The sequence below is a fragment of the Capra hircus genome, chromosome 22 (genome assembly GCF_001704415.2).
Source record: "Capra hircus breed San Clemente chromosome 22, ASM170441v1, whole genome shotgun sequence".
Classification (NCBI taxonomy): Eukaryota; Metazoa; Chordata; class Mammalia; order Artiodactyla; family Bovidae; genus Capra; species Capra hircus.
Window position 1 is genome coordinate 48,709,148 of NC_030829.1, and position 27,324 is coordinate 48,736,471.

Consider the following 27,324-nt stretch of genomic DNA (forward strand, 5'->3'; position numbering starts at 1 on the left):
TTTATTTTGGAGGGACTCCAAAATCACTGCAGATGGTGACTGCAGCCATGAAATTAAAAGACGCTTACTCCTTGGAAGAAAAGTTATGACCAACCTAGACAGCATATTGAAAAGCAGAGACATTACCTAGCCAACAAAGGCTAGTCAAGGCTATGGTTTTTCCAGTGGTCATGTATGGATGTGAGAGTTGGACTGTGAAGAAGGCTGAGCGCCGAAGAATTGATGCTTTTGAACTGTGGTGGTGGAGAAGACTCTTGAGAGTCCCTTGGACTGCAAGGAGATCCAACCAGTCCATTCTGGAGGAGATCAGTCCTGGGATTTCTTTGGAAGGAATGATCCTAAAGCTGAAACTCCAGTACTTCGGCCACTTCATGCGAAGAGTTGACTCATTGGAAAAGACTCTGATGCTGGGAGGGATTGAGGGCAGGAGGAGAAGGGGACAACAGAGGATGAGATGGCTGGATGGCATCACTGACTCGACGGACATGAGTTTGGGTGAACTCCGGGAGCTGGTGATGGACAGGGAGGCCTGGCGTGCTACAATTCATGGGGTCACAAAGAGTCAGACACGACTGAGCGACTGAACTGAACTGAACTAACTGCTTAAGAGAATTTAGATAGGGAGCCTATATCAGAAAGAGAGCTATCCCCGGAGATACTTTTATATATCAGAAAGACTTATTTGTGTGCCATAATAAACATGCATGTAACAACCATTTGCTCTTGTCATATTCTTGCGAACTGTCTTCTGCCCCTTTGAAGACCCCAACCACTTCCCTCTTCTCCTTAGCTCAGGATTGTATGTGCTGTGCTGTGCTGTGCTTAGTCGCTCAGTTGAGTCCAACTCTTTGCAACCCCATGGACTGCAATCCGCCAGGCTCCTCTGTCCAGGGGGATTCTCCAGGCAAGAATACTGGAGTTGGTTGCCATGCCCTCCTCCATGGGATCTTTCCAACCCCGGGATCAAACCCAGATCTCCCGCATTGCAGGCAGATTCTTTACTGTCTGGGCCACCAGGGAAGCCCAAGAATGCTGGAGCGGGTAGCCTATCCCTTCTCCAAGGGATCTTACTGATCCAGGAATCGAAACTGGGGTCTCCTGCATTGCAGGGAGAGTCTTGACCAGCTGAGTTACCAGGAAAGCCCCAGGATGGTATATAAACCTCAACTGCCTGACTGCCTTTGAGTTTGCCTTTGTGGGACTGCTGTACATATTTATGTGATTAAATTTGCTTTTCTCCTATTAATCTGTTTTTTGTCAATGTAAATATTAGACCAGCTGATGAACCTAGAAGGGAAGGGAAAATTTTTCCTCCAAAACAAACTTATTTAAGCTCCAGGGAGGCCTCACTGGGCATTCTAACTCAGAAATTTATCTCAAAGAACTGGAATTCACAAGGAGTTCTCAGTTTTGCGAAGATGATATGTTGTTTAGGTCACTTTAAACTGCAGCATGAAATGTAGAAATTTAACAAATGGGCCAATCTCAATCTTATTATGGTAATCATTTCACATATTTATATAAATGTATCAAATCATCCTGTTTTACACCTTAAACTTGACACAATGTTATATGGGTGGCACAGTGGTAAAGAATCCACCTGCCAATGCAGGAGACCCGGGTTCCGCCTCTGGTTCAGGAAGGTCTCCTGGGGAAGGGAACGGCAACCCACTCCAGTATTCTTGCCTGGGAAAAGCCATGGACAGAGGAGCCTGGTGGGCTATAATCCATGGGGTCGAAGAGTCGGAAATGGCTAAACAACAGAAACCCTTTCCAGCAAAAATAGCTTAAACAATGAAGAAAAATTGTGATTTCACGTAAGACGCGATCTCAAGGTAGAATGGTTGGAGGATTAGCTGTGTAGATCACAAGGACCCTGTGCTAGTTTCGTAGGGTGGCCAGATCAAAGTCACACACACAAGGTGGCTTACGACAATAGAATTTTATTGTCTCACAGTACTGGAGGCCTAAAAAAAGAAAAATAGCATCTAAAGGAAGATTATGGGGAGTTAGCAAGTCTGCACACAGCAGAAATTGGCAGAGAATCTGACCCCCTGCCTTAATGATGAACTGAGATTATGTCCCCTATTCCCCTTTCAAAAACTGTCATGGCCTAGCAGAATCTTCAGAGTTGGTTCTGAAACACATGTCTGCCTTCTCCTCAGGTTGCCAGTCTTCTGAATAAAGGAACCTTTCCCTTTCCAACGAAGTCCAGTCTCTTGAGTATTGGCTTTTTTTTTTTTTTTTTTTTCCGGTTGTACTGGGTCTATGCTGCTGTGCACAGAGGCTACTCATCACAGTGGGCAGGCTTTTCACTATGGCGGCTTCTCTTTTTGCGGAGCATGGGCTCTAGGCGTGTGGGCTTCAGTCGCTGCGGCGCTTAGCTGCGGCTCAATAGTTGCGGCTCTAGGGCTTCCGGTGCATATTCCTCAGTGGCTGTGTGCACAGGTTTTGTTGCTCTGCGGCATGTGGGATCTTCCCAGACAAGTGTTTGAACCCATGTCCTCTGTATCGGCAGGCGGATTCTTATCCACTGTGCCACCAGGGAAGTCTGAGTACTGGCTTTTGAGCAGTGAGCAGCCAAAGTTGAGTTTGGAAACAGCTTCACACATATACAGTTATCTTTAGGCAAGTCCGGGTTCTGCCACTTGCTATTGGAATACCTCTCTTCGCTTCCATTTTGCCTCTCATAGAGTTGTTATGAAGCTCAAGTGAAATCATATGTATACATAAATGTGTGTGTATGTAAGATAATTGTTATTACAGCTAGACTTCCTTTACTTCCTCCACACATAATGTTGCCAGCTAGCAATTGATTCTCAAGTGTTGGGATGAGAACAATTTTTAAGATATACTGTTTGATTCCAACTAAATGACATTCTGGAGAAGGTAAAACTATGGAGACAGTAAAAGATCAGTGGTTGCCAGGATTTGGGAGTGGGAGAATGAAGAGGTAGAGCACAGAGGTTCTTCAGGAATAACAAACTACTCTGTTACCATAATAATGGATACACGTCATTATACATATGTCCAAACCCATAGAATGTATAAAACAATTGTGAGCCATAAGGCAAACTACGGACTTATGGCGATTATGATGTGTCCATGTAGGTTCAGCCGTTATAACAAATGTGCCACTCTGGTGAGAAATATTGATAACAGATAGGCTGCGCATATGTGGGGTCCATGAGTATACAGGAATATCTGTACCTTCCTTTTCATTTTGCTGTGAACCTACAACTAACTTTCTAAAAAAAAAAAAAAAAGTCTTTTTTAAAGACAGAGAAAATGGACAAAAATGAATGGGCCAATTAAATATCTTGAGGGACGTCCCTGGTGGTCCAGTGGTTAAGAGTACATCTGCAAAAAAAAAAAAAAAAGAGTCTGCCTGCAGTGCAGGGAATACGGGTTTGATCCCTGGTCGGGGAACAAAGATACCGAGGAGTAACTAAACCTGCGTGCCGCAACTAGGGAGTCAGAGCACAACGGCAATGACGGGCCTGTGCGCCACAGTGAAAGATCCCAAGTTTGGCACTGAGATCCAATGCAGCCAAATAAATTTTTAAAACTGTTAAAAACAAATACTTTGGCTACATTCAGTTCAGTTCAGTTCAGTCGCTCAGTCGTGTCTGACTCTTTGCGACCCCATGAATCATAGCACAGCAGGCCTCCCTGTCCATCACCAACTCCCGGAGTTCACTCAGACTCACGTCCATCGAGTCAGTGATGCCATCCAGCCATCTCATCCTCTGTCGTCCCCTTCTCCTCCTGCCCCCAATCCCTCCCAGCCTCAGAGTCTTTTCCAATGAGTCAACCCTTTGCATGAGGTGGCCAAAGTACTGGAGTTTCAGCTTTAGCATCATTCCCTTCAAAGAAATCCCAGGGTTGATCTCCTTTAGAATGGACTGGTTGGATCTCCTTGCAGGAGATCCAAGAGTCTTCTCCAACACCACAGTTCAAAAGCATCAATTCTTCGGCGCTCAGCCTTCTTCACAGTCCAACTCTCACATCCATACATGACCACTGCAAAAACCATAGCCTTGACTAGACGGACCTTTGTTGGCAAGGTAATGTCTCTGCTTTTCAATATGCTGTCTAGGTTGGTCATAACTTTTCTTCCAAGGAGTAAGCGTCTTTTAATTTCATGGCTGCAATCACCATCTGCAGTGATTTTGGAGCCCAAAAAAATGAAGTCAGCCATTGTTTCCACTGTTTCCCCATCTATTTCCCATGAAGTGATGGGACCAGATGCCATTCATTCAATTAATGATATATATTGAGTCATTAATATATAATGACTGGCTGGGCTCTGGATAACATGGGAAGCAAAATTACTTTACACATGCCTAATGGAATAGTAGATAGCCGACGGGGGAGCCTGGTGGGCTACCGTCTATGGGGTCACACAGAGTCGGACACGACTGAAGCGACTTAGCAGCAGCAGCAGCAACAGCAGCAGCAGCAGCAGCAGCAGCATTCAAAATGATTGTATAGTTCTGCATCTATTGATCTGAAAGACATCCACAGTAATCTATGAGGATAGGTTTTTAATAATGTTATATTATGAGCCCGTTAAAATATATTTTAACGGGGAAAAATGCCTGAAAAGTTCTGCGTCAGATCAAACGTTATAGTATAGCTATTCCCGGACACTATGTTTTTTTTTTTTAATTATTTCTTTGAATTTTTTAGTTTCTGCAATGGATATACATTTGCTTGCATGGATACTAAGTATATAAGTAAATTAAATAATGGTTAAAAGAAAAGGAAGACTGAAAAATTAAGTCTGATGTGCTTTAAAGCAGTCTGATTCACTTCTGATTGCAGTTTTCTCCTCTGTCCACCCCTCACTGGAGCCAGCCTTTCTCTAAAGTCCAGCCTGTAAGGATTTGGAGGCTTAGAGAGTCTCACTGTAACAGGGCAGGGAGCCAGGCTAGGAATGTGAGACAGTGAGAATGTGAAACAGGCTGAGCTGTTTCAGGGCACTTTTAAAATATGAAAAAAAAAAAAAAAAGACTTTTTCCACTCCAAAAATTATTCAGGAAGTCGAGTCTTGGGAGGAAGCTTCAATCTTCAACAGTGAATCTGGGAAACGTATGGGAAGTATGCAGCTTGAAAGATGTGCTGCAAAGATGTCTCTTGCCATACAGCATTCAGCAGGTTATGGCTGTTTCTGTGGTTGTTTTTGTAGATTACATGGCCTGAAAAACATATCTCCCTCGGTATATTCACTTCCCAACAGTTGTAGGACATGGCACCCAGATCTGTCTTTGTCACCGCCTAAGCATTCAAAGCTGACTGTACATTAGTCTTCCTAGCCTGTGAAATGAAAAAGCAGGCATTGCAGGGAAGTGTGTGCTCTGGGGGCACAGAGGGCTTTTCTTCCACTGCTTTGCAGTTTGGACAGTTGCCATCCATTTGCGTTCCTCTCAAACAGCCTTTTTTCCAGACCCCAGAACAAACTGTAGTCAGAAACCGTTCTTTGTCAGAAGGCAATTGCAGCCCAGACTTCGCTAGGATCTTGCCCTCTTCTCTCAAGGAATAAGTTCTCTTTATGTGTTGGGATCCTGGTTCTCTTGTTTACTTGGGGATTGGACACAGCCTTGGTTCTTTCCAGAAAACCCCCACTGTCCCAGGGTTTCTGTTTTGTCTTCAACATTGTCCAAATTATATCTGCTCTCTGGATACCACATCTTCCTAGAATCAGTGATTAAAATGTTTTGTCTTCCCTCTTCGCTTTTCTCCCTCTTTAGACACCTCAGTTTAGTGAAACAAAATAAATAGACCTCTGTCACTACTGTTGTGTGTGTGTGCTAAGTTGCTTCAGTTGCTCTTTGTGGCCCTGTGGACTGTAGCCCAGCAGGCTCCTCTGTCCATGGGGATTCTCCAGGCAAGGATGCTGGAGTGGGTTGCCATTGCCTCCTCCAGGGCTGTTTAGTTCAGTTCAGTCGCTCAGTCATGTCTGACTCTTTGCGACCCCATGAATCACAGCACACCAGGCCTCCCTGTCCATCACCAACTCCCGGAGTTCACTCAGACTCACGTCCATCGAGTCAGTGATGCCATCCAGCCATCTCATCCTCTGTCGTCCCCTTCTCTTCCTGCCCCCAATCCCTCCCAGCATCAGAGTCTTTTCCAATGAGTCAACTCTTTGCATGAGGTGGCCGAAGTACTGGAGTTTCAGCTTTAGCATCATTCCTTCCAAAGTGATCCCAGGGCTGATCTCCTTCAGAATGGACTGGTTGGATCTCCTTGCAGTCCAAGGGACTCTCAAGAGTCTTCTCCAACACCACAGTTCAAAAGCATCAATTCTTTGGCGCTCAGCCTTCTTCACAGTCCAACTCTCACATCCGTACAGACCCAAGCAATTAACATTTTGAGGGGCTGAACACAACCTAAGAGGCTGCTTGGCTGCTCAAAGGAAACTAAAGAAAAGGTGTGTACCTATTTTGTAATCAGATATCGTTTTCCTTTGTCAGAGGTCAACTTTCCTTCCTTTTAAGACAAAGAATCTCTTATACCAGCGGTTGCCAGTTTCGCCCGCTGCTCACTTCCTGCTGTGTGGCCTGGTTCCTAACAGGCCATGGACCGGTACCAGTTAATGGTCTGGAGGTTGGGGATACCTGCCTTATACAAACCATTGCAACAATTCCATTGACTACAAAGAGGGTAACGCAACTATTCTAATAATATATCTTGAGTGTGGTCGTTGTAGAAACTGTACAATACTGTATATGGATTCCAAAATTCAAAGAACTATGAAAAAGGCTCATTGTTATTGTACATAAATTATACCTCGATTGAGAACACTAACAAAAACTGGTTTAAGGAACATGAAAATTGTGCAAGATACAATGCTAAAGCAGGAGAGGAAATGGCTGCTTCTACAGCTTAGGTGGATATGTGAGTAAGGAGGCTATCAGGAGAATTTAAAACTGTGTTTTGCTAGAGAAGGAGATAATTTTCCCTTTAAAACATTTGTTATTAATGCTATGGATTTGGGGAGCAATAAATATGTTTTAAAACTTAAAGATGGGTGTTTATAAAATGTATGGAACTGAACACTTAAAATTAGTTTGTTGTATGCACTTTATATTAAATATCAACTACAAAAGTTTTAAAAATAATTTATTTATTTTTTGGCCATGCTGGGTCTTTGTTGCTGCACAGGCTTTTCTTGAGTTGCAGCAGGTTTGGGTTTCCGTGGTGGCTCAGACGGTAAAGAATCCCTGCAACGTGGGAGACCATGCTTCAATCCCTGGGTTGGAAAGATCCTCTGGAGGAGGGCATGGCAACCCACTCCAGTATTCTTTCCTGGAGAATCCCCATGAGGAGCCTGGAGGGCTACAGTCCAGGGGGTCGAAAGGAGTCGGACATCACTGAGGGACTAAGCACCGCACTCTTCAGTTGCAGTGCAGGAGTTTCTCATCACAGTGGCTTCTCTTGTTTCAGAGCACAGGCTCTAGGGCACTCAGGCCTGAGTTCAGTTCAGTTCAGTCTCTCAGTCGTGTCCGACTCTTTGCGACCCCATGAATCGCAGCACGCCAGGCCTCCCTGTCCATCACCAACTCCCGGAGTTCACTCAAACTCTTATCCATCGAGTCGGTGACGCCATCCAGCCATCTCATCCTCTGTCGTCCCCTTCTCCTCCTGCCTCCAATCCCTCCCAGCATCAGAGTTTTTTCCAATGAGTCAACTCTTCTCATGAGGTGGCCAAAGTACTGGAGTTTCAGCTTTAGCATCATTCCTTCCAAAGACTGGTCTCCTTCAGAATGGACTGGTTGGATCTCCTTGCAGTCCAAGGGACTCTCAAGAGTCTTCTCCAACACCACAGTTCAAAAGCATCAATTCTTCGGCGCTCAGCTTTCTTCACAGTCCAACTTTCATATCCATACATGACCACTGGAAAAACCATAGCCTTGACTAGATGGACCTTTGTTGGCAAAGTAATGTCTCTGCTTTTGAATATGCTATCTAGGTTGGTCATAACTTTCCTTCCAAGGAGTTGGCCTCAATAGCTATGGTTCCCAGGCTCTAGAGCACAGGCCACTCTGCAGCATGTGACATCCTCCCAAACTAGGGATCGAACCTGTGTCTCCTGCACTAGTAGACAGATTCTTTACTACTGAGCCACCAGGGAAGCCCTACAACTCTTTCAAAGTAGGCTTAAAGAAAAGTTGTGGGTGGTAGTCACAAGAAGGTACAACCAAATGAAAAAAAAAATTCATCCACTTAAAATTTATGCAATCTAACATAGGCTGCTGCTAAGTCACTTCAGTCGTGTCTGACTCTGTGCGACCCCATAGACGGCAGCCCACCAGGCTCCCCGTCCCTGGGATTCTACACACAGAACACTGGAGTGGGTTGCCATTTCCTTCTTCAATGCATGAAAGTGAAAACTGAAAGGGAAGTCGCTCAGTCGTGTCCGACCCTTGGCATGGACTGCAGCCTACCAGGCTCCTCCATCCATGGGATTTTCCAGGCAAGAGTACTGGAGCGGGGTGCCACTGCCTTCTCCATCTAACGTATAGTACACCTTAATAAAAAAAATACAGAAGTTGAAATCTGGCTCTGTCTGTTGCGGACCAACGGTCAAAAGCCACCAGCGTTGACTCACACCCAGAACAGGCCTCCTGGGGCGTAGCCCACCTCCACAGTACCTGCTGTCCCTGGGCCTGCGGCCGGGGCTCCTGCAGGGGGCGCCTGAGTCTCTTAGCGGTGGCGAGCCCGCACACAGGCCTGAGGCTCCGGGTCACGCGGGGCCTTGGAATCCAACGGGTAAGGACGTGGGAGTCCCTTCCCCTCCCGCCCCCGCAGCAGGTCTGGGAATTGCCTCTTGGGGCCACCCAGCCACGCCACTCCCTGCCGGCAGCGCTGACGTCACCGCCCCGCCTCCTCGCCTCGCGCCGCCGTTACCGCCCCGCCCCTTTTCCCGGCTGGCTCCGCGGTGAGGTTCCTCGCCCTGGGCTTCTGCCTGTCGTCCCAAGATGGCGGACACAATGAGCCGGCGTCGCGCCGGTTGGCCCTGAGGCGACCGTGAGGCTGAACGGTCGGCAAGGCCCCACAGTCCGGGCAGAAGAGTGTTGCTTAAGCAGGAGGAGAAAGAGGAGGAGGCGTCCCGACTGCCGGCCGCTCTCCCGCCCGCCGCCGGCGCGGCGCCCGCCCCGCCCCGGTCGGCCCCTCGGCAGCCCGCCCGTTCCCCGGGCCCCGCCCTGGCCCTGCGCCGCCGCCGCCGCCTCAGGCAGCCGCCGCCATGAAGCTGACCGACAGCGTGCTGCGAAGCTTCCGCGTCGCCAAGGTGTTCCGCGAAAACTCTGACAAGATCAACTGCTTCGACTTCAGCCCCAACGGCGAGACGGTCATCTCCAGCAGCGACGACGACTCCATCGTGCTCTATGACTGCCAGGAGGGCAAGTGAGTGCGGCGGTGGCCTTGGGCCCGGGTCTGAGTCCCGCCCGCCCTCCGCGTCGTGGCCCTGCGCTCGCCCCGCGGCCCGCTCTCTGCCCTGGCCCGGCCCCGCGGCCTGTTTTGCACACGGTCCTGCCAGGGCCGCGTCCCCTCCGAAGCCGTCTGGGAGACCGTTTTTTTCTTAATAACGATGGCGATAACAATAATTTTGTCTTCCTTCGGTCTCCTTTCAGACCGTTTCTGCATCTCTGGCCAAACCCCACCTTGACCTTGACCTTTAAACGCCGGGTCCGCCCACCGCGGCCCCAGCTGATAGCTTTTCCGCTAGGCGGGCTTCGTCCTCGGTGCCCGTCGGCTGTGGCCCCCTTGCAGAACCGCGGAGGCTGCTCGGCTGCCTCATTCAGCAGAGGCAGCTCCCTCTGCCCTCTGCTCGGTGACCTCGATTCAGTCCTGGCCCATCGCCGGTCCCCTGCCCCTCAGCTTCCCGCCGTGTTTTTGCCGGAAGGCCGCGTGGGTTGCAGTTGTTACCTGTCAGGATTGATTTGTTGTGCCTCTTTGGGCCCCTTGTCTTTTCCTTTCTGTTGCAAATCATTCTCTTACTCCCTCAGTCCCGGTTCCTACGTTTATAGTTAACTTTTTAACAGCATCTGAAACTTTTCCTTTTTGCTAGACACGGACGAACCTGGCCGTCCCATCCCGACCTGAATGTGAACCTCCTAATAGAACAAAGAAAATATCATGTAACAATTTCGTGTTTCTTCTTATACTTGTTTTTTAAAATTACACCTTACAGTCGATTAGGACTTAACCACAGTTCTAAGTCTGATCATGACATTTCTAGGTTGTCCCAAGTCCTCTGGAGACCCAACACATCTGTATCTCTGCAGAATCTTAAAAGCACAGCATTTTGCCAGTTCCCCCCTTTTTTCCCTTTTTCCTCAGCTCTGCCCCAGACTTGCTTTCTTCATGTCCCTGCTAAATTGTGAGCTCCTTTTTGAATCCTTGGATTTTTCTTTACCTTCTCCAGCTGTTCCTTTTGTCTGTTTTGTTTAAACTGATGTCTTATATAAACTTTCTTTCAGAACTTGTCTCTTCATTTCTGAATTTGGTTATTTGAGGTAATGGTCTGAACTCTATTGTTCTCCCCAATTTTTTCCTATTTGGGCTGTGAAAAAGTATTATGTAACTGGCTTTGGATCTGCCTGCAGTATGTGGAAGAGTGGCCTATAGTGGTGGTCCTGGGGGAAGAGAATTGTTAGCTGGACCAATGCTGAGTGGTGATGTGAGTCAGTGTTATTCATTTCTGTCCAAGTCTGGCCACTTGCATTAATGTGGATTAGAGTCATGTATAAAGCTAGGGTGGAGATAGAGGTTGTGGGGTCCTGGAGCTGGAAGAAATTTTTAAGCTGATTTGCTTGAAATGCTTAGTGCTTGTGCACAGATTAGAACCTCTTCCTGGAACTTGAGGATGGAGGTGTGTATCTTCATTCAAAGAAAATGAAAATCGTGGAAGCATTTCTTCAAAGTTTGTCTCCAAATATGGCATAATTTCCACCCCTTAGTAGAAATGACATTAACTGGAAGTCCTTCTTGTTATAAGTAAAATATTAATTTTATGACATAATTCAGTTCATTCATTCATGTAGCATTTTTACATAATTACAAACTTGGCAGAAAAGTTACACCATTGTTTACAAGAACTCCCAGGATCCAATAATTAGTTATGTTTTGCTCTGTTTTCTTTGTCATTTCTATGTAAATGTTTATATTTACATATGTATATATATATGTGTGTGTGTATGTATATACAGGTGTGTGTGTGTGTATATATATATATGCATTTTTTCCCTGAACCATTAGATAGTAATATAGAGGTATCAAGCCCCTTTATCCTAAACACTTCAACATGGATATCCTAAGCACAAGGACTTTTTCTTATGTAACCAGATTACAGTTATCCAAATTAGAGATGTAATATTGACACAGTAGTATATAGCACATTCTTTAAAAGATTCTCATGTGAATTGTGACCTTGTTTCACCGTGATCTGTGATAAGAGAGTGATCTGATAGACTGGGTTCTAGTTTGGCTTTGTGACTAGGTATGTGACGTTGGTCAGATCTCTTCTCTAGCCTCAAGGAGTCCATGATCCTAAGTGATAACATGAAGGAAAAAATTTGCCACTAGTGTAGGTCAAACCAACATTGGAAGAAAAGTAAGATTTCCTTGGAAAGCATAGTATCTGTATTAGATGGTACTAATGTTGGGAGTTTGAAAATAGCTAAAACAAAATTCTTTGTGCTTAATATTTTCTCTGTTTACTGTTCATTGACACTTTCTTTATAATGGAGTTCATCCACTGAGTGATTTTGGGGAGAGGGAGGTGCACCACAAGACATGTAGGGTCTTAGTTCCCCTACCAGGGTTCAAACCCTTGAACCCTGTATTGGAAATGCACAGTCTTACCCACTGCTGCCAGGGAAGTCCCAAATGATTTCTGTTTGTTTGTTTAGTATGAAAGCATACAAAGGTAGATGTTGTGAATTATTCAGAGAGAAGGATTTAATATTGTTTATTCTTACCTAATCACCAGAATCATAGTTTGTGCAAAGAAGCTTACCACAATGTTTGTGAAAAAATGTGCATAGTCCTCTGAAATGGATGCATTAGAATCTAGCTTTCAAACTAGAAAATGATACGAGGTAAAAGATTATGTTAAGCACAAAACTTTAGGTTAGTATTATTGATATATTTGAGACAAATAGACCATATGTAATTGAAACTGAATATTTCCCTTAGACCGTACTCTTTAACATTGGTTCTTCAGGCTCTGTCTTCATTATTGTAGGCCCAGTACTGAGGTAAGTAAGCTTCTCTTTCCATTGGTAGACTCAAAGTCAGCTGTCTTGAGAGTAAGCACGTGTTCGTATGCACGCTCACTCCCTCACTCTCTCTCTCATTCACTGGTTAACACAGTGACTACATGGCAGAACCCAGGATGGTGGACTCAACAAGGTAGCATTCAAACTGCTCTTTTTGTTTACTCATCTTTTGGGAAATGGTGAGAATGGGAAAATTCAGTGCATTTGGAGTGAGAAATCTTGTTTGTAAATAGGTTTAATGTAGGGAAACCCTTGACGTCAGAAAAATTGAAAGTGCAGATTGACTTCTTAAAGCTCCCTGAGTCATCTGATTGTTTAGCATCTAGGTTTCAAGAGGTTTTTACATTGAGAGGGTGAACTTCTTTCCCATAAATTCTTGGTAAACAGTAGTATAGGATTTATGAAATCCTCCTGTACATAAATGTAGAATATTACGAAGTTTTTGATAAAATATTTCGATGAGATCAGTTTCAGCTTGATCTTTAAGATTCTGTAAAAGAAGATAACATTTAAGGAACTTCAACAAATAGACTGATAACCTCAAGCTTAGAAATAAGTGATTTTTCTTTTAAGTAAAGAGAAAAGAACTAATAACTAGTTTTGATACAGAGAATTAGGTTTGTCTTATAAAAGGCTCAATATGTGCTTTGGAACTATAAGATAGAGAGGATGGAAATATTAGGTTATATTAGGAAAGGCAGTTTTGCACCTGGTTTCAGTTTTGATAAATCATTTCTTGAAGAAAGAGCGTCTTTCCAAGTGAATGGCTTAAGTTCTGGCCTCACTGGTGTGACATATTCCCATTTTCCTCTTTTTTATAAGTTATGGATTGTTTTGTGTGTCTTTCTTCTCAAGTAGATGTACTTCTTCTCAAAGCTTACTTGTGAACAGTGTAGTAAAGGCTGATTTGAGCCCTTAGATGTACTTCTACTTCCTAACTTTGGCATTTGGTTCAGGCTGTTGCCCTTGATTGATTCTGTTTATTTCCTCCCTTTTTGAAAGAAACGCTGTTTCTTTTCAGTGTTAGGACTTACCAAGAATCTTCACCCTTCCCACATCATTCAAGTGCTTCTCTTTACGTGAAGATACTAGATTTTGGTGTTGGAAGATTTTGATGGTTTTCTTTTTCTGTCCATTTCTTCGGCAGACCAAAGAGAACCCTGTACAGTAAGAAATATGGCGTGGATCTCATCAGATACACTCATGCAGCAAATACAGTTGTTTACAGCTCTAACAAAATAGACGGTAAGCAAACTTCTTTTTAGCAAGTTAATGGTCATGATTACCTTTGTTCGGTAAGGTTTATGGAACCTTTGTGACCAGTTATGTTTGATTATAGTTATTTTAAATTTTCCTGTGATATTTGCTGTGCTAACATCATTATGACTGAAGAGATGCTGGAAGCAAGCCATTAGAACTTTTGAAGGACTTGAAACTGAGTAAGGAAGTTTTCTAGTTTAGGGTGGGGAGTGGAAATAGGAAGCTATGAATTGTATTTACCGTTTGTGCTGCTTGAAACTTGAAAGAATACTTTTATAAGAAATAAAAGGAAAGAACACTTGACACACAGCAAGTGTTAAACAGTGCTGCCTTCCTGTTCAAAATAACATAGATTTGAGAAAAGTTTTCACAGATACTTTCAGGTATGGTAGTTTAGTAGACTTAGAAGAGTTTTTGTATTGTCCAAACTATTGATGGTCTGTGTCACAAAGGACAATATACTGACCTTAGTTTTCTTTGATTCCGGGGACATTTTTTATCTGAATTTTATCCCCTTTTCCATTTGTTTACTTATTTAAATTTTTTGGCCATACCATGTGTGCGACCTGTGGGATCTTAGTTCCTCCATCAGGAATCAAACCTGTGTACCCTGAATTGGCAGCACAGAGTCTCAACCACTGCCACTCCAGTCTGAACCACTGGACTCCCTTTCTTCTTTAAATAAAGTTAATGCCTTTGAAGAATAATAGTTATTTTTCAAATTTAAACTTGTGAATTCTTTCTCTAATAAAGGATCTTTGTTTTTACTGCTTTTCCTCTGTGATAGGTCATTCTCAGTTGACAGGTCATCTTGAAATTGAGCTATAACACTTTCATGTTAGGACTGGGTTTTTTTTTTATTTTAATCTTACTGACTTATTGATTGTTTCATTTTTAGCAGTAAGATTTTTCTAATGTCATTCAACAAAGGTTGCTTAGACTGCTATTTTGGTTATGCATATCTCAGAGCAGATGGGTAGAAGGTTTTTTTTTGTATGAGAATTCTGTACTTGATTTTTAGAAAGTATATTGTTTGTACTTTTCATGCCTTTATTTCAGAAGTGGTTTTCTAAGTAAACAGTGCAATTGATACTTTTGGACAAGAATATAAAACAGGATTTTGAGGAAATATATCCCTGTGATCATCTGAATGAATGGTGTTTCTCCTGTTGGGGTGTTTTTCTGGGTGATTAAATGAGAATTCTCCAAATATGGTGCACGATGAGGCAAATGTGTAGCACTTGCAGCTTTGCTGCCAGGCCTCTGCTGTGAGGACGTTGCCTTTCCTGTTTCGAGCACATCCTGAGGAGTTGCTCCAACGCTTCGTATCCTTTTGCCTGATTCCAGGCTGAGGTAGTAGTTTGTACAGTTTGAGGGTCTATGATACCACCCGGTACAGGAGATAACTGTACAGGCCACTGCCTTGCCGGGAACAGTGCGCCGGCTACCGAGTGGGGCGGAGACGATGGCGACGCCCTGCCCACCTCTGGGAAACCAGGTAATGGGGAAGGGGTGTCTTCTGCTCAGGGCCAGTGAGGAGTTCCTCGCAGTAGAACAGTCAGGAATACTTTACAGTTGCCAGTTGAGAACTTTGAAGATGTTTTCAAGGAAACTATGTTTAGCTTTGTGCCTTTTTCCCTCTCCCAGGTAAATTCCCTGTTATTAGTACCCCTGTGAACGAGTGGACAGAATTTGTGCTTTCAACCTTTTTGTTCCTGTATACTGTTTACCTCCATGATGTTCTTTCTATGCTTTCCTTTTCTGTATTTTGGCCCTATTGCCTGTTACATTTTTCAACAATTGTTTCTTATTCCTAGTCTTGTCAGAAGCATGGTACTTTCCAGTTCTATTATTTATGGAACTTCATTCCCTTCCCAGCACCATCGTATTTTGTTTTACTTTTTCAGAAGGAATGATTTGGTTTTTAAAGAGTGCTTTTCTTATTCTCTGCAAGCACAGATCTCTGATGACTCTTTTCTTTGATCCTGTAAAAATCTCACTGCTGTGAACTGGACTTGGTATAGTTCATGGCTGATGTTTAGATATCTTGCAGTCTTTTTAATCTAAATTCTCTCATTTCTTCTTTTGGCCACTTTCTAACTCACTTCTCTGTATAAGGGACCATTATAGTTGGTTAATTAGAAAAGGAGTAGAACTTTAATTCTCTTTCCATTTTATTTAATTTCAATGTAAATTGTGTATTCAGTTTACATTCAGATGAGGTGTAGGTTGGGTTAACATGCTGTTGGAGAACGCTGGAGAAAAATATGCCAGAGTCCAGCCTGATCCATAGCTCAGTATGGCTGTTGAGTTCTTTGAGCCTGTTTCGTCAGTAGCCATATGTTTTTCTTTAAGGTTTGCATTCTGTGGGTACTGAAACTGTTGTGAGGTTTTTGGTGGGTGTTGGGGCATATTTGCAGGATAATTTTCATTGTAACTATGCAGGAGCCAAAGATTGGTAACAACAATGATTTTTAAACATAGCTCTGTATGCTTTCAGCTTGAGAACTCTGCTTTTGAGTTTCGTGAAATCTCTAGTGCTGTGGAAAGGAGTTATTCACTATTGTGTATTCAGACTTTGCTTGAATTATGGAGAACAATGAATTCTTTTACCTTGTCTTTTCAAGATGAAAATGCAAAGTAAATTATTTAAAAATAATAGGATATTTATCTTCTTTCAGATACTATTCGTTACCTGTCATTGCATGACAACAAATATATCAGGTACTTTCCTGGACATAGCAAAAGGTAAGACACAGTTGTTAAAAAAAGTAAATAGGTTATCCAGAGACTAAACGAGTGGAGAGATTTTATTAGTGAAATGAAGCTAGTTTCTCACTGCTGCTTGGCATATCTCTTAAATCTTCTCTTGTTAACTGTTCCTAAACAGTCAGCTCTAGAGTAATCAAGGTTGTTGAGCCAGGGGTAGGACTTCATGGATAAACTGAAACCTCAGTTAAAATATTAATAGGAAAAATGTGGACTAAAGATACTCAGTGGAAACCTATATAGTAAAAATTGCATTTGGCATTTAGAGATCTCAAATATCAGACATCCCTTAATGAAAGGACAGTTTACATGTCTGAGGCTTCCTGTATAGGTGGCCCCCATTTCAGCATGCTCCTCCTCTACATAAACATGTTCCATATGAAGATCTTCATGAGAATGCAAAATTGATAAATTGTCCTTTGTTACTTTTTGAAAGTTAAAAACCTTGTTTCCTTATTCAGTTTCATAATGCAGGTTGTTTCTCTCTGTCTCTTATCCCAATTCTCCTAGTATTTTTCCTCTGGTTTTTCAAGTTTGGGTTGAATGTTATACACAATTTCCCTTGGATGCTATTTTAATCAGTGGGACTTTTCTTTGCAAATGTACAGTAATCCAGCATGGAGTGCTTCAGAGCCCTGATAAGAGGTGGGCAGAGAACACCCTGTTTACAGTGGCACTTCTGATTGGGCTGGGCATTTTCTTTGTTGCTGAACATAAGAGGTGGCAATTGTTGGTTACTGTGTAGTTCAGACAAAGAATGGCTTGAGACTAGTAGATGTTTTTGTTGTTTGTGAAATTAATGGTCACAAACGTTGTCTGTAATTGAGAGTTGATGGCAGTTGTTTGAAACTGTCCAATCTTACCCCTTGCCCAATTTCTTGACCTTCTGATTCTTCATGGATAACTTTGTTCCTCTTTTGTGAGAAAGTCAAGACCATCCAAACTGAGTTCTTTTCAACTTCTGTCTTTTCCACCTAAATTCCTCTCTTAGAAACCTTTCCCTGAGAAAGAAGTAGTCTTTTTCTTCCTTGAGAAAAACAACCCCTCTCTACTTTCTTCCATCTCCTTTACTGCCTACAGACTTCCTTACCTTGAATTTTTTGGTTGAGAATATCACCCACTTCTTTTCACTGTCAGACACAGAAGAATAATCTGCATATTCCCATCTCTACCTCTTCACATTCATTCACTGTTTAATTCTCTCATCCAAGCCAAACTGTTTACTCCCCTTTCCCTGCTGCCTCCAGGTAAAATACACTGCCTGGGGCTTGTTTTGGCACTCAGCCTCTCAGTAAAGCTTTTTTTTTTTCCCCTTTGGCTTTCCATCTTGGTTCTGTTCTTGATATTCTTGGCCTCTCTTTCTTCTTTAACTCTGAAGTAAGCAAGTAAGTACCCTAGCTTTTTTCTCTGCTTCTTGGTATTTTCTCAGCTACCTCCATCACTGATTTCATTCACCTCAGATGGCTTCCCAAATCAGTATTTTCAGCCTATGATTTTCAGACTGGACTTCGCACCTACAAGTTTTATACACATCTCTGTAGGTCTCTGATAGATCTTATACTCCATCCTTCGTTAAATTCCTTGGGCGAGTTCCTCTGTCTGCCTTATGTTTTTTCCATCTGTCTCTTGTAGTTCTCCCAACTCAAAGCCTCTGTTGTCTGTTCCCTGCTTTTTCCCTGCCTTCGCATTTAGTGAGCTGTTAAATCCTGTTGACACTACCTGGGTTTAACCTCATGTGTCACTTTCCTCCATAGTTACTCCTTTGCTTCTGTCCTTGCTCAGGTAAATTACTGTCATATCCTAATCTCCCCACCACTCACTATCCTGCTTCTGCACTCTGTTTTTTTTGTTTTTTGTTTTTTTTTACAGTTCTGACCACTTCACAGCCTCCATCAAAAAGCCTTGGAGCCAGGTTCTTTTCTGTCTGTCTGACCCATTTTCCCAGTGTTATCTCCCGCCACTCCAGTTGAGTTGAACTCTTGCGATGCTTCGTGAACTGCCTCATGCCTTCTCCTATCTGGCATCTTCCAGAAAGACCACTCCCATTGAAACCCTATTCAACACAGGTGCAGCTGCTTCCAGAAAGCCTTCTCTGACCCTCTCTTGGAATTGTCTGGGCTAGAGAGTTAAGCTTTCTTAGAGTGGAAATCTCGTTCCTCCTTGCATTCCCTTGCCTCTTAGCAGAGCCATATGCCAAGGTAGACTTCCTCTGAGCTTCTGACCGGAATACTGGGACATACAATTACATGTCCATATGCATTTTCCTCACTCTGTTTTATTACCGCCTCAGCATTCCCAGGAAATTTTGGCTTATAGTATCTTTAAAATTTTTAAGTTGATGATGTAGTGCAAATGTTAATTTAGTTATGCTGGAAGATTGGTGGGGGGTGCGGCAGGGAAAGTACATTTTCTCATTTTCTGTTCGTGGCACACATTTTAATTTCTTTCTCATGGAACCAAAACCTCCTGAACCCCTTTCAGTGTCATCTAAAATTTGAACTTCCTCTATTTCTACAGTTAAAAAATCCATTCACAAATGAGTTGTGTGACTTGATCACCTTATTTTTTAACTTCAGATTTTTCTTTGTCAAAATGAAACAGTACACCACCATCATTTCCTCAGTAATCTTCACCTATGACACCCACTCTTTTGTCTATGAAGTGTTTTTTAGCCAAGCCAGAATGTGGAGCTGCTCTTTCAGAACGCCCAGAAGGAAGTACCATCTGAGTGTCCATTTTCACAAGGGCTTCCTCAAGAACCCCCTGGTTAGGGCTCTGGCATGCTCCAAGAGGCAGGTAAAGCAGAGTCACATGCTGTCCTCCATAGGCTGAGCCCAAATTCTGGGGACATGGTGGGTATCTTCAGTGCAGAGCATGGCAGAGCAAGAACATGAGCAGAGGGGCAAAGAGAGCCCAGATGAGGCCTTGGAGGAAATATTTTTCAGTGAGTGATTCTTAACAGTATATGGGTCCCCTAGAAACATAGCATAGGCTGTTAGCACAGGCCTGTGGCTCTCCGTAGGTATGGCACTCAAACTATCAGCCTCACCATCACCTAGGAACATAGATTGTCAGACCTATTGGACCCACAAACCTCTAGTTAAGGAATTTTTTTATTAATAAATTGAGATATAGTTCAATACCATAAATTCATCCTTCTAAAGTGTACATTTCAGTGGTTTTTAATATATTCACAGAGTTGGGCAACCATCACCACTGTATAATTCCAGAACATATTCATCACCCCAAATAGAAACCTTGTATCCATTAACACTCCCCATTTCCTGTCTTCCTAGCCCCTGGCAGTAACTAATCTACTTTCTGTCTAACCTCCTTTACTTTCATGTATGTTTAATATGAATAAGTGATTTCATTTCTTTTTATTGCCAAATACTATTCCTATGTGGTGATAACACATTTTGTTTACCTATTTATTAGGTGATGGACATTTGAGTTGTTTCCAGTTTTTAGTAATTATGAATTATGCTATTATGAACACAGATGCATGGGGATTTTTCTTTTTGACATATGTTTTCCTGTTTCTTGGGTGTATACCTAGCAACGGAATGTTTACCTTTTTGAGAAAGTGTAGAACTTTTTCAAAGCAACTGTACCATTTTACATTCTTACCAGCAGTGTATCAGGATTCCAATTTCTCCACATCCTTACCCACACTTGTTATCTCTCTTTGATTTTTGCTTTGCTAGTGGGTATGGAGTGGTATCTCATGATTTGATTTGCATTGGAATCGTATATTTTTATGTTGTAGCTTTAAGTTGCTTTTTAAATTATACTAATTGCCTTTGATTATTCCAGATTGCTTGTGTATGCTTGTTTCTTAAAATAACATTCTTAGGAGAACATATATAGGGAGGCAGGCCAAGTGGTTTAGAGTTCATATACAATTACTGCAGATATTTTGCTTCAACTACTATTTATCTTGATGCATTGCAGGGTGGTGGCCTTGTCCATGTCACCTGTGGATGACACTTTCATTTCTGGGTCTCTTGATAAGACCATTCGGCTCTGGGATCTCCGCTCTCCTAACTGCCAGGTAATGTTGCCTCACAGTTACACTGTAAGTGTTTTCTGTGGTAAGCACTATCATCAGTGCTCCCTCGCAAGGAAGGGGGAAAGCAGTGTTTCCTTTCTGGGATCCCAGAGTCTTTAAATTTGGGAGAAAATCGTTTCTTTTCCTGGTAGGTGGCTAATAATTGAGTTAATACCTTAATCCAGTTCATATTTATTATGATCCATGCCTTAGTGTTTTAAAGGCAGTTTTCCTGGAGGCTCTGAACTATAGATATTAGATTTCAGAGATTTGTTTTTATTTGAATTCAGTGTCTGTAAAATTGTACAGTTAGAGTTGATCTGAAATGAATTGCATGGAGATCTATTTTTTTTAAACTTGATTTTAGTTAGTTTTATGTTTGTTTTTGGTAGAATCCTGGGTACATTAACTTTTTAAAAAATTTTCTTTTTTCTTAGGGTCTCATGCATCTACAGGGCAAGCCAGTTTGTTCTTTTGATCCAGAAGGATTAATTTTTGCCGCAGGTGTCAATTCTGAAATGGTCAAACTTTATGATCTTCGCTCTTTTGATAAGGTGAATCTTTGAACTGTCTTGATACTATGGAGGTTTTGAAGGGTGAGATGGACATTTAAGAGCCTTTTTCAACACTAGAGGAGGTACGTGGTAAATCTTAGAAAGCATCAGAGCAGTACTTGATCCTCTGCTTTCCCTAGTCCCAAAGGAATCTAAAGGGATAGAATGAGATTTGGCTCTGGCAGAAGGAATGATTGATGTGCCTTGGGCCTGAGGCTGCTGTCTTCATCTTTGCAGGGGCCATTTGCAACATTTAAGATGCAGTATGATCGGACTTGTGAGTGGACAGGACTTAAGTTCAGCAATGATGGCAAGCTCATCCTCATCTCCACCAATGGCAGCTTCATCCGTCTGATCGATGCATTCAAGGGAGTGGTGATGCACACGTTTGGGGTGAGCTGACAGCTTTTGTGCTTTTTTTTTTTTTCCTCCCAATGTTCTTACCTTTTTCTGTGGTCATCCCTTCTGAGGATTATGTTAGCTAGTTGATGGAGACCAGCAGTTGTCTTTGGTTAAAGGCATGGACTGGCATTTTCTTCTGCACATGACATCATTTCTCTTGGATTCTGAGACATTTACTTCTCACTCAGTGGCTCAAGTTTTGTGTTGAGATATATAATAATTCCTGACCATAAACATTATCTAGCTCCCTTGAACATGCAATTGGGAGTGAATTAATTGTAAAGGGTGGTAGCCGAGTCTGGAACCTTGGTAGCATGTGGATTGAGAAGGAGAGAGTATTTCACAGAAAAGATGTGTATGTGGAGTCAGTGTTTGTAGGCAGTTATTTTTTGTTAATGGCACTGTAACGAGTATTGTTTTGCTTTTATTTTTTAGGGTTATGCTAATAGCAAGGCTGTCACATTGGAGGCCTCGTTTACTCCAGACTCCCAGTTTATTATGATTGGTAAGCTTCCTTTATCCCCTTTGGGGCTTATTTCTCTGATACTGTGCATTATGTTATTTTTGCTGGTTATAACTAACTAAGATACCATTTATTATCCTCTTGATAGAAATTTTCAGATTTCTGTGTAGCACATTATGTCAAAGATATTGTGTCTTTAAACTGTCCTGGCTTTGCATGTCTTTACTGGGGATGGACGTTAATGATGGTCTTCTTCTGGACCAGCATAGAGTTAAGTCCTACAAGCACTGTCTTGCTGATAGTGCCGACTTCCTGTTGTAGCCTTGCATTGAGTCACCTTAGTGTAGATGTTTGTAGGGTGACTGTATTCAGCCCCCTTTTTAAATGAGAAAACTGAAGTTAGAGGGGAAATGACTTGCCTGAGAATAGAGTCTAGATCAGTTCCTAAGGTGTCTTTTCTTCACTGCCTTTGCTCCTTCTTCATTTCTGCTGATGGCTGGGTCCTGAAGGTTGGCCGCTTTCAAGATGTCAGTCCATGGCTGCCTCTTGTTTTTGTAGTATGCCTTGAGCTGTTGTTACATGCCTTGATCTTTCTCTTCAGGTTCGGAGGATGGCAAGATCCATGTCTGGAATGGAGAGAGTGGTATAAAAGTGGCTGTATTGGATGGCAAACACACAGGCCCCATTACCTGTTTGCAGTTCAACCCCAAGTTCATGACCTTTGCCAGCGCTTGTTCTAACATGGTATGTGAACAACAGGAGACATCCTCCGCATAGGGGCCCTCTTCATTTGGGGTGGGGGTCCTTCTGCAAGCACAGTGAGTTGTTTTAAATAGGCACAGTTACAAGCACCCAAGTTCATGTTTCTCAGCTGGTGGCCTCCCTATTTCGCCTCTGTTATCTGATCTGTGATTGGGCTGGCCTTTCACTTTTACTTTTCTTTCCATGATCTGGGATCACCTCTGAGGTGGAGATCTTAGCTCAGCTTTGGCTCCTGGTTTTGTGTCCAGACTACCTGAAGCTTTGCCTCATAGTTTTTTGGTTTCTTAAAACTCTTTGAGCCAGCCTTTTGTGGCTGCAGACTTTCAGTTTTTCCATTCCTCTCAGATTATGCTGAGTTCATCAGAAATTCTTAGTTAATCACAGCTCACCACTTAGAATTTTCTCCAGGCCCCTGTCTCCTCCTGGACAACATGAGCGAAACAAAATAGCAGTGAATCTCAGCCTCCTATTTCCTCTTGGCATCTCCTAAACCTGTCTAGGTATTGGGGTATGAGGCATTTCATTACTAGCCTACTCAGAATACATTGCTCCATCTCTTTTTCTTTTTAACTAAGAAAACTGTCCAAAAAAAAAAAAAACAGGGTAGCAGAGCCATCCAGTCCAACCTCTCTTGTTATTTACAGCTCCTGAATGAGAGGGCCTGCCTGAGGTCACTTATAGGTTAACAGTGAAGCCAGACACCCACCTCCCAGAGAGCAGTCCTTTCTTTTTTTTTTAAACACCGGACCTCTATGATGTAATTTAGTGTTGAGGGAAAAAGAACTAGCTTGCTTTCACATAGATTGGGGAGTGTTTCTCTGTTTATAGATTGCCAGTCTGTTGGTCAGGAGGGAGGGCCACCAGCCATAGCTGCTTCAACTTTAGGGTTGGGCGCCTTGATGGTGGGGGAGGGGTAAGAAAACCCTTCAGCATTGAGGAGAGAAGCTTGGTTTCTTAAAGAGTTGACTCATGTTCTTCTTTCATCCAGGCCTTCTGGTTGCCCACCATTGATGACTGACCTGCACGGTGCTTGGCTGTTTTCTGTACAGCGAGGGTGGCAAGTAGGAAAAAACTCAGAGGGGACTAAGATGATAGTGGGATTGGATCATTTGACTGGGCTGGAGAGCATCCTTTCACATGGCCTTCCCAAGAATGTGCTGTACATCTGCTCAAAAGAAAAAAGTTACTTTGCCGAACTTCTTCAAAAGGACTCTTGGTGTGGCCAACTCAATCGGGACTCAGACTTTCCAGCTATCACTGCACCGAACTCTTCCAGAGGATTGACCAGACTTATGATGAGGGGATAGTGGGCCCTCGAGACGCCTTCAGTTTTGAATGTATTTGCTGCTGAGGAGTCGGTGAAGTTGTTCATTGTGCACATCCCTTCTCCCACCCCCATCAATGCATGGGAAGCCACAGTTCTGATTTTGAGATGCTAGGGCAGCTCAGTGCCCCTTGCCCTCACCCTGCATGCCTTGTTACTGGGTCTCCCTGTGTTTTCGCGGCATCACCCACAACTGTTGCATTACTTAGGTGCCAAGCATTTACAGAAGTAAGTCTCCATGTATTTTAGGGTCAGAAAGGGACAGATGCAGAAGGACCTTGCTTTCCAGGAAGTCTTGCAAGTTAGTCATGTGTCGGTGGGTGACCTGACCATGCCTCAGGCTCTGGGTAGGCAAAGGGTCAAGGGCCTGGAAGGGAGGGAGGAGTGGGAGCAGGTGAATCCCTAGGGCTGGGAGGTCTAGCAGCAGCTTGGTATGGTCCCCTGTCATCAACACAAAGCCACGGTCCTTCTGGGTGCCTGCCAAGTCTGATTGTGTATGAAAGCAAGGTGGGCGTCTGTTTTTGTGCATGAGCTCCATCACGCGTTCCTGTGGGCCAGTATTGTGGAGTGACTCCGAGCTGTTTACATTGATGCCTTCCCTGCCCACCACAAGTTGTGTACATAGTCTCCAGATGATCCTACCCCTTCCCCAGCTCCCAACATGGGGCTGGCCTAGGCCTGTGTTATATGTTATATTTAGCCTTTTTATATATGACTTGGGATTCTGTTGTATTTTAGCACAGTGTGTGTACACCTTCATTTAAATATATCGTGTGTGTGCATACATATATACGTATATATATGTATGCACATATATATATATATTTTAAAAGTATCAAGAAGTTCAGCTGAAGGAGATGAAGCCCCGCGCCCCCGGAGAAAGACTGCATCCTTGCTAATAGTGTTTGCCACTGCCACAAGTGTTAGTGAGTCTCCCTATTAACCTTTTTTCCCTTCGGGAGACTAAACAAAAGCAAAGCTTTTAGTGTTTGCTGTCCCCATGGCAGCTAAGTGAGGGTCTTGGAATGACTGCCTTGTGTTCCTCAAGTCGCACTTTGGGGCCTTCTCTGCAGTATTAGCCCCTTTTTTGCCCAGTGATGCTCCGTCTGCGCCTGTATGTGTGACAGTCACTCTTGCATGCCTCTTGTGTCTGGCTTCTAGCATTTGGGGACAGGATGCTGGAACCAGAGCATTTTCAGCTTGTCTGAGGCTTCCTTGCCAATTACAGGTCACTCCTGTTCACCTGTATGTCTGCTTTCTTGCTGCTTTTCCTTGCCTTGTCGTGGAGAGGCTTCCTAATCGGGGTTGACATGAGCTGCAGATAGCTCATTACCTTTCCCCTGCCTGGCCTTCTTAGAGCGGGACAAGTGGCATATTATTTCACCAAGTTCCCAAACATAGAATCGAGTAACACATTCCCTGCAGACCCAGAAACAGGCCCAACAAGGTTATGTTTGACTTGCCCAAGAGTACCTACCCACTGGTGGGGAAAGCAAGCCATTACTCTCGCCATTCAGCAGCAGGAGTAGGCTGTGAATTGCTAGCAGTTACTGTTTGTTTTCTCTTGCTTTTTTAGCAGTTACTTTTTGGTTTGTTCCTCAAATTTAAGGGCAAGGGGCATACATCTTTGCCAGACATAGATTGGAATCTACAGTTTCTGCAGTGCCACACTCTTTATAAAGCTCTGCATTCTCAGAGTGGAGAGACTTTTAGAAACCAAGTGATCTGAACTATTAACTGCCCACCCCTGGCTTTCCAGGGTAGAAAATTCATGGTAGGAATAACTGTTCAGAGAGAGTGCTTGGAACTGTAGGTTAACAAGAAAGCCTGCATAAGTGACGTATCTGTAACCCAGAGCAGCCACCATATATGACTTGTCTATCCGCAGGAAGATGATTTGTATTGAGTTCCTGTGAGTCTGAAGCTGAGGCAGCAGGTCCTTTGAAAATAGGCACTGCACTGCTTCTGTTTATGGGGACCTGTGGCTGCAGAGCCAGCTCCTGAGTTGGGAAGGAAAGGGGAAGATGCAGCTGGAAGTAACTGAAGGTGATGCCGTGGTGGAAATGAGGCAGAAGGGAGGAGGAGGAGTGTCTGTGAGCCAGAGACCCTGAGGAGCACCAGGGGTGCTAAGGCACCTTCAGTGGGAGCCGAGGTGCTTAAGTTCTGGGGATGGGGGCGCACCATGCTCTCCAGAGTCAGGGCCAAAGCCACTGATTTCTATGTGACGGTGACGCTGCACTGCTCAACCACCAGCCAGTGGGTATTTTTTCTTTTTTTTTTTTTAAGGAAAAAACGTAACTTGCAGTCATAATTAATGCTTATTAAGAAAAATCTGGGAATTTTAAAAAGAATCAGTTTACCACCCAAATGTTACCACTGCTAATCTTTTGGTGTTAAGTGTTCCTCTAGACATTTCTGTGCATATAGATTTTTGGTGTGTTTACATAGTTGTTATTCTACTGTATATACAATTTTATGTCCTTTTTGTACTTAACATATAAACGTTTTTTTCCATGTTATCTGTCTTAGACAGAATTTTATGGCTGCAGCCTCTTCCGTTGAGTTTTCCTAGCACTGTGTGCCTTGTTCTTAAGAATTGGAGGGCATGGGGGTGGGTTGTCCCCTGTCAGTCCTCCTGGCTCATACTGGGACTCACTGTAATGATGTGGACAGGTTGTTGGGCTTGCTGGGACTGCCTCTGGTAACTAAGCCCTGTGGGCTGGTGGGAGGAACCCTATATCCAGCTCTCAATGCATAGCAGTCTGGGTCTCTCAACCCCCCCATTCGAATAAGCAGCAGTAGGCCAGAAATGAATGACCCAGAAAAGGCAGGCCTGAGCCAACCTTGAGATCTTCAAAGACTGTATTTGGTGTATACCTCAAGCTGCCTTTCATGCCCACTGTTAACCTCAACCCTTGATCAGTTGGCAACCTCTAGCTGGAATAACGTTCATCCTGCTAGGCACTAGCTTGTGGGGGGCCAAGTATAGTGGAACCAACATTCTGGTAGAAGGCCTGGCCTGTTCCTTAGTAACCCCCTGCCTGGCCGGTGAATTGGTAACTCACTAGTAGCGTGGTATCCTCAGCTGCAATACCGTGGCCTGCCACTTTGCCCCTGGTTGTTAGAGGTTGACCAAAGGCTCTGGAAGGCAGCAGAGGGAGCGTCCCAACTTGTAAGGGGCAGGCCACGCACAGGCTGTCAACATGACTGCTCAGGGAGGAGGAGGTCCCCCCCCCCCCACGGCCTGCCGTGAGGACTACTGCAGTTTTTGGCTCTGCTGAGGGACATGAACACGCAGGTGAGTGTGGCTGCCTTTGCAGTGGTCACTCCTGTCAGTTTGGCTTGTTTGCAGTTGAGAGACCTACCGTTGCCCACTTCCTGGGCTTCAGCCTTGTGATGTGAGAAGCAAAGTAGACTGTGGGCGAGCTGGCTCAGTAGTTGACGTGGGT

At 43.7% G+C, this 27,324-nt stretch overlaps 1 protein-coding gene and 1 non-coding gene across 2 annotated transcripts; both read left to right on the top strand.

The window, feature by feature from the left end:
- On the top strand, nucleotides 8,988-26,410 carry WDR82 (WD repeat domain 82). Its single transcript, XM_018066939.1, has 9 exons — nucleotides 8,988-9,414; nucleotides 13,438-13,535; nucleotides 16,232-16,298; nucleotides 20,274-20,373; nucleotides 20,808-20,924; nucleotides 21,162-21,317; nucleotides 21,762-21,831; nucleotides 22,391-22,533; nucleotides 23,540-26,410. Exons 1-9 carry the CDS (start codon nucleotides 9,254-9,256, stop codon nucleotides 23,567-23,569), a joined length of 942 nt encoding a protein of 313 aa, XP_017922428.1. The 5' UTR covers nucleotides 8,988-9,253; the 3' UTR covers nucleotides 23,570-26,410.
- MIRLET7G (microRNA let-7g) lies at nucleotides 14,880-14,986 on the top strand. Its single transcript, NR_129546.1, has one exon. It is a non-coding gene; the product is annotated as a microRNA let-7g (primary transcript).

Coding starts and splice junctions, on each gene's coding strand:
- WDR82 (XM_018066939.1), top strand. CDS start 9,254: ATGAAGCTGACCGACAGCGTGCTGCGAAGCTTCCGCGTCGCCAAGGTG. Junction 9,415..13,437: donor TATGACTGCCAGGAGGGCAA/GTGAGTGCGGCG, acceptor TTTCTTCGGCAG/ACCAAAGAGAACCCTGTACA. Junction 20,925..21,161: donor ATCTTCGCTCTTTTGATAAG/GTGAATCTTTGA, acceptor TCATCTTTGCAG/GGGCCATTTGCAACATTTAA.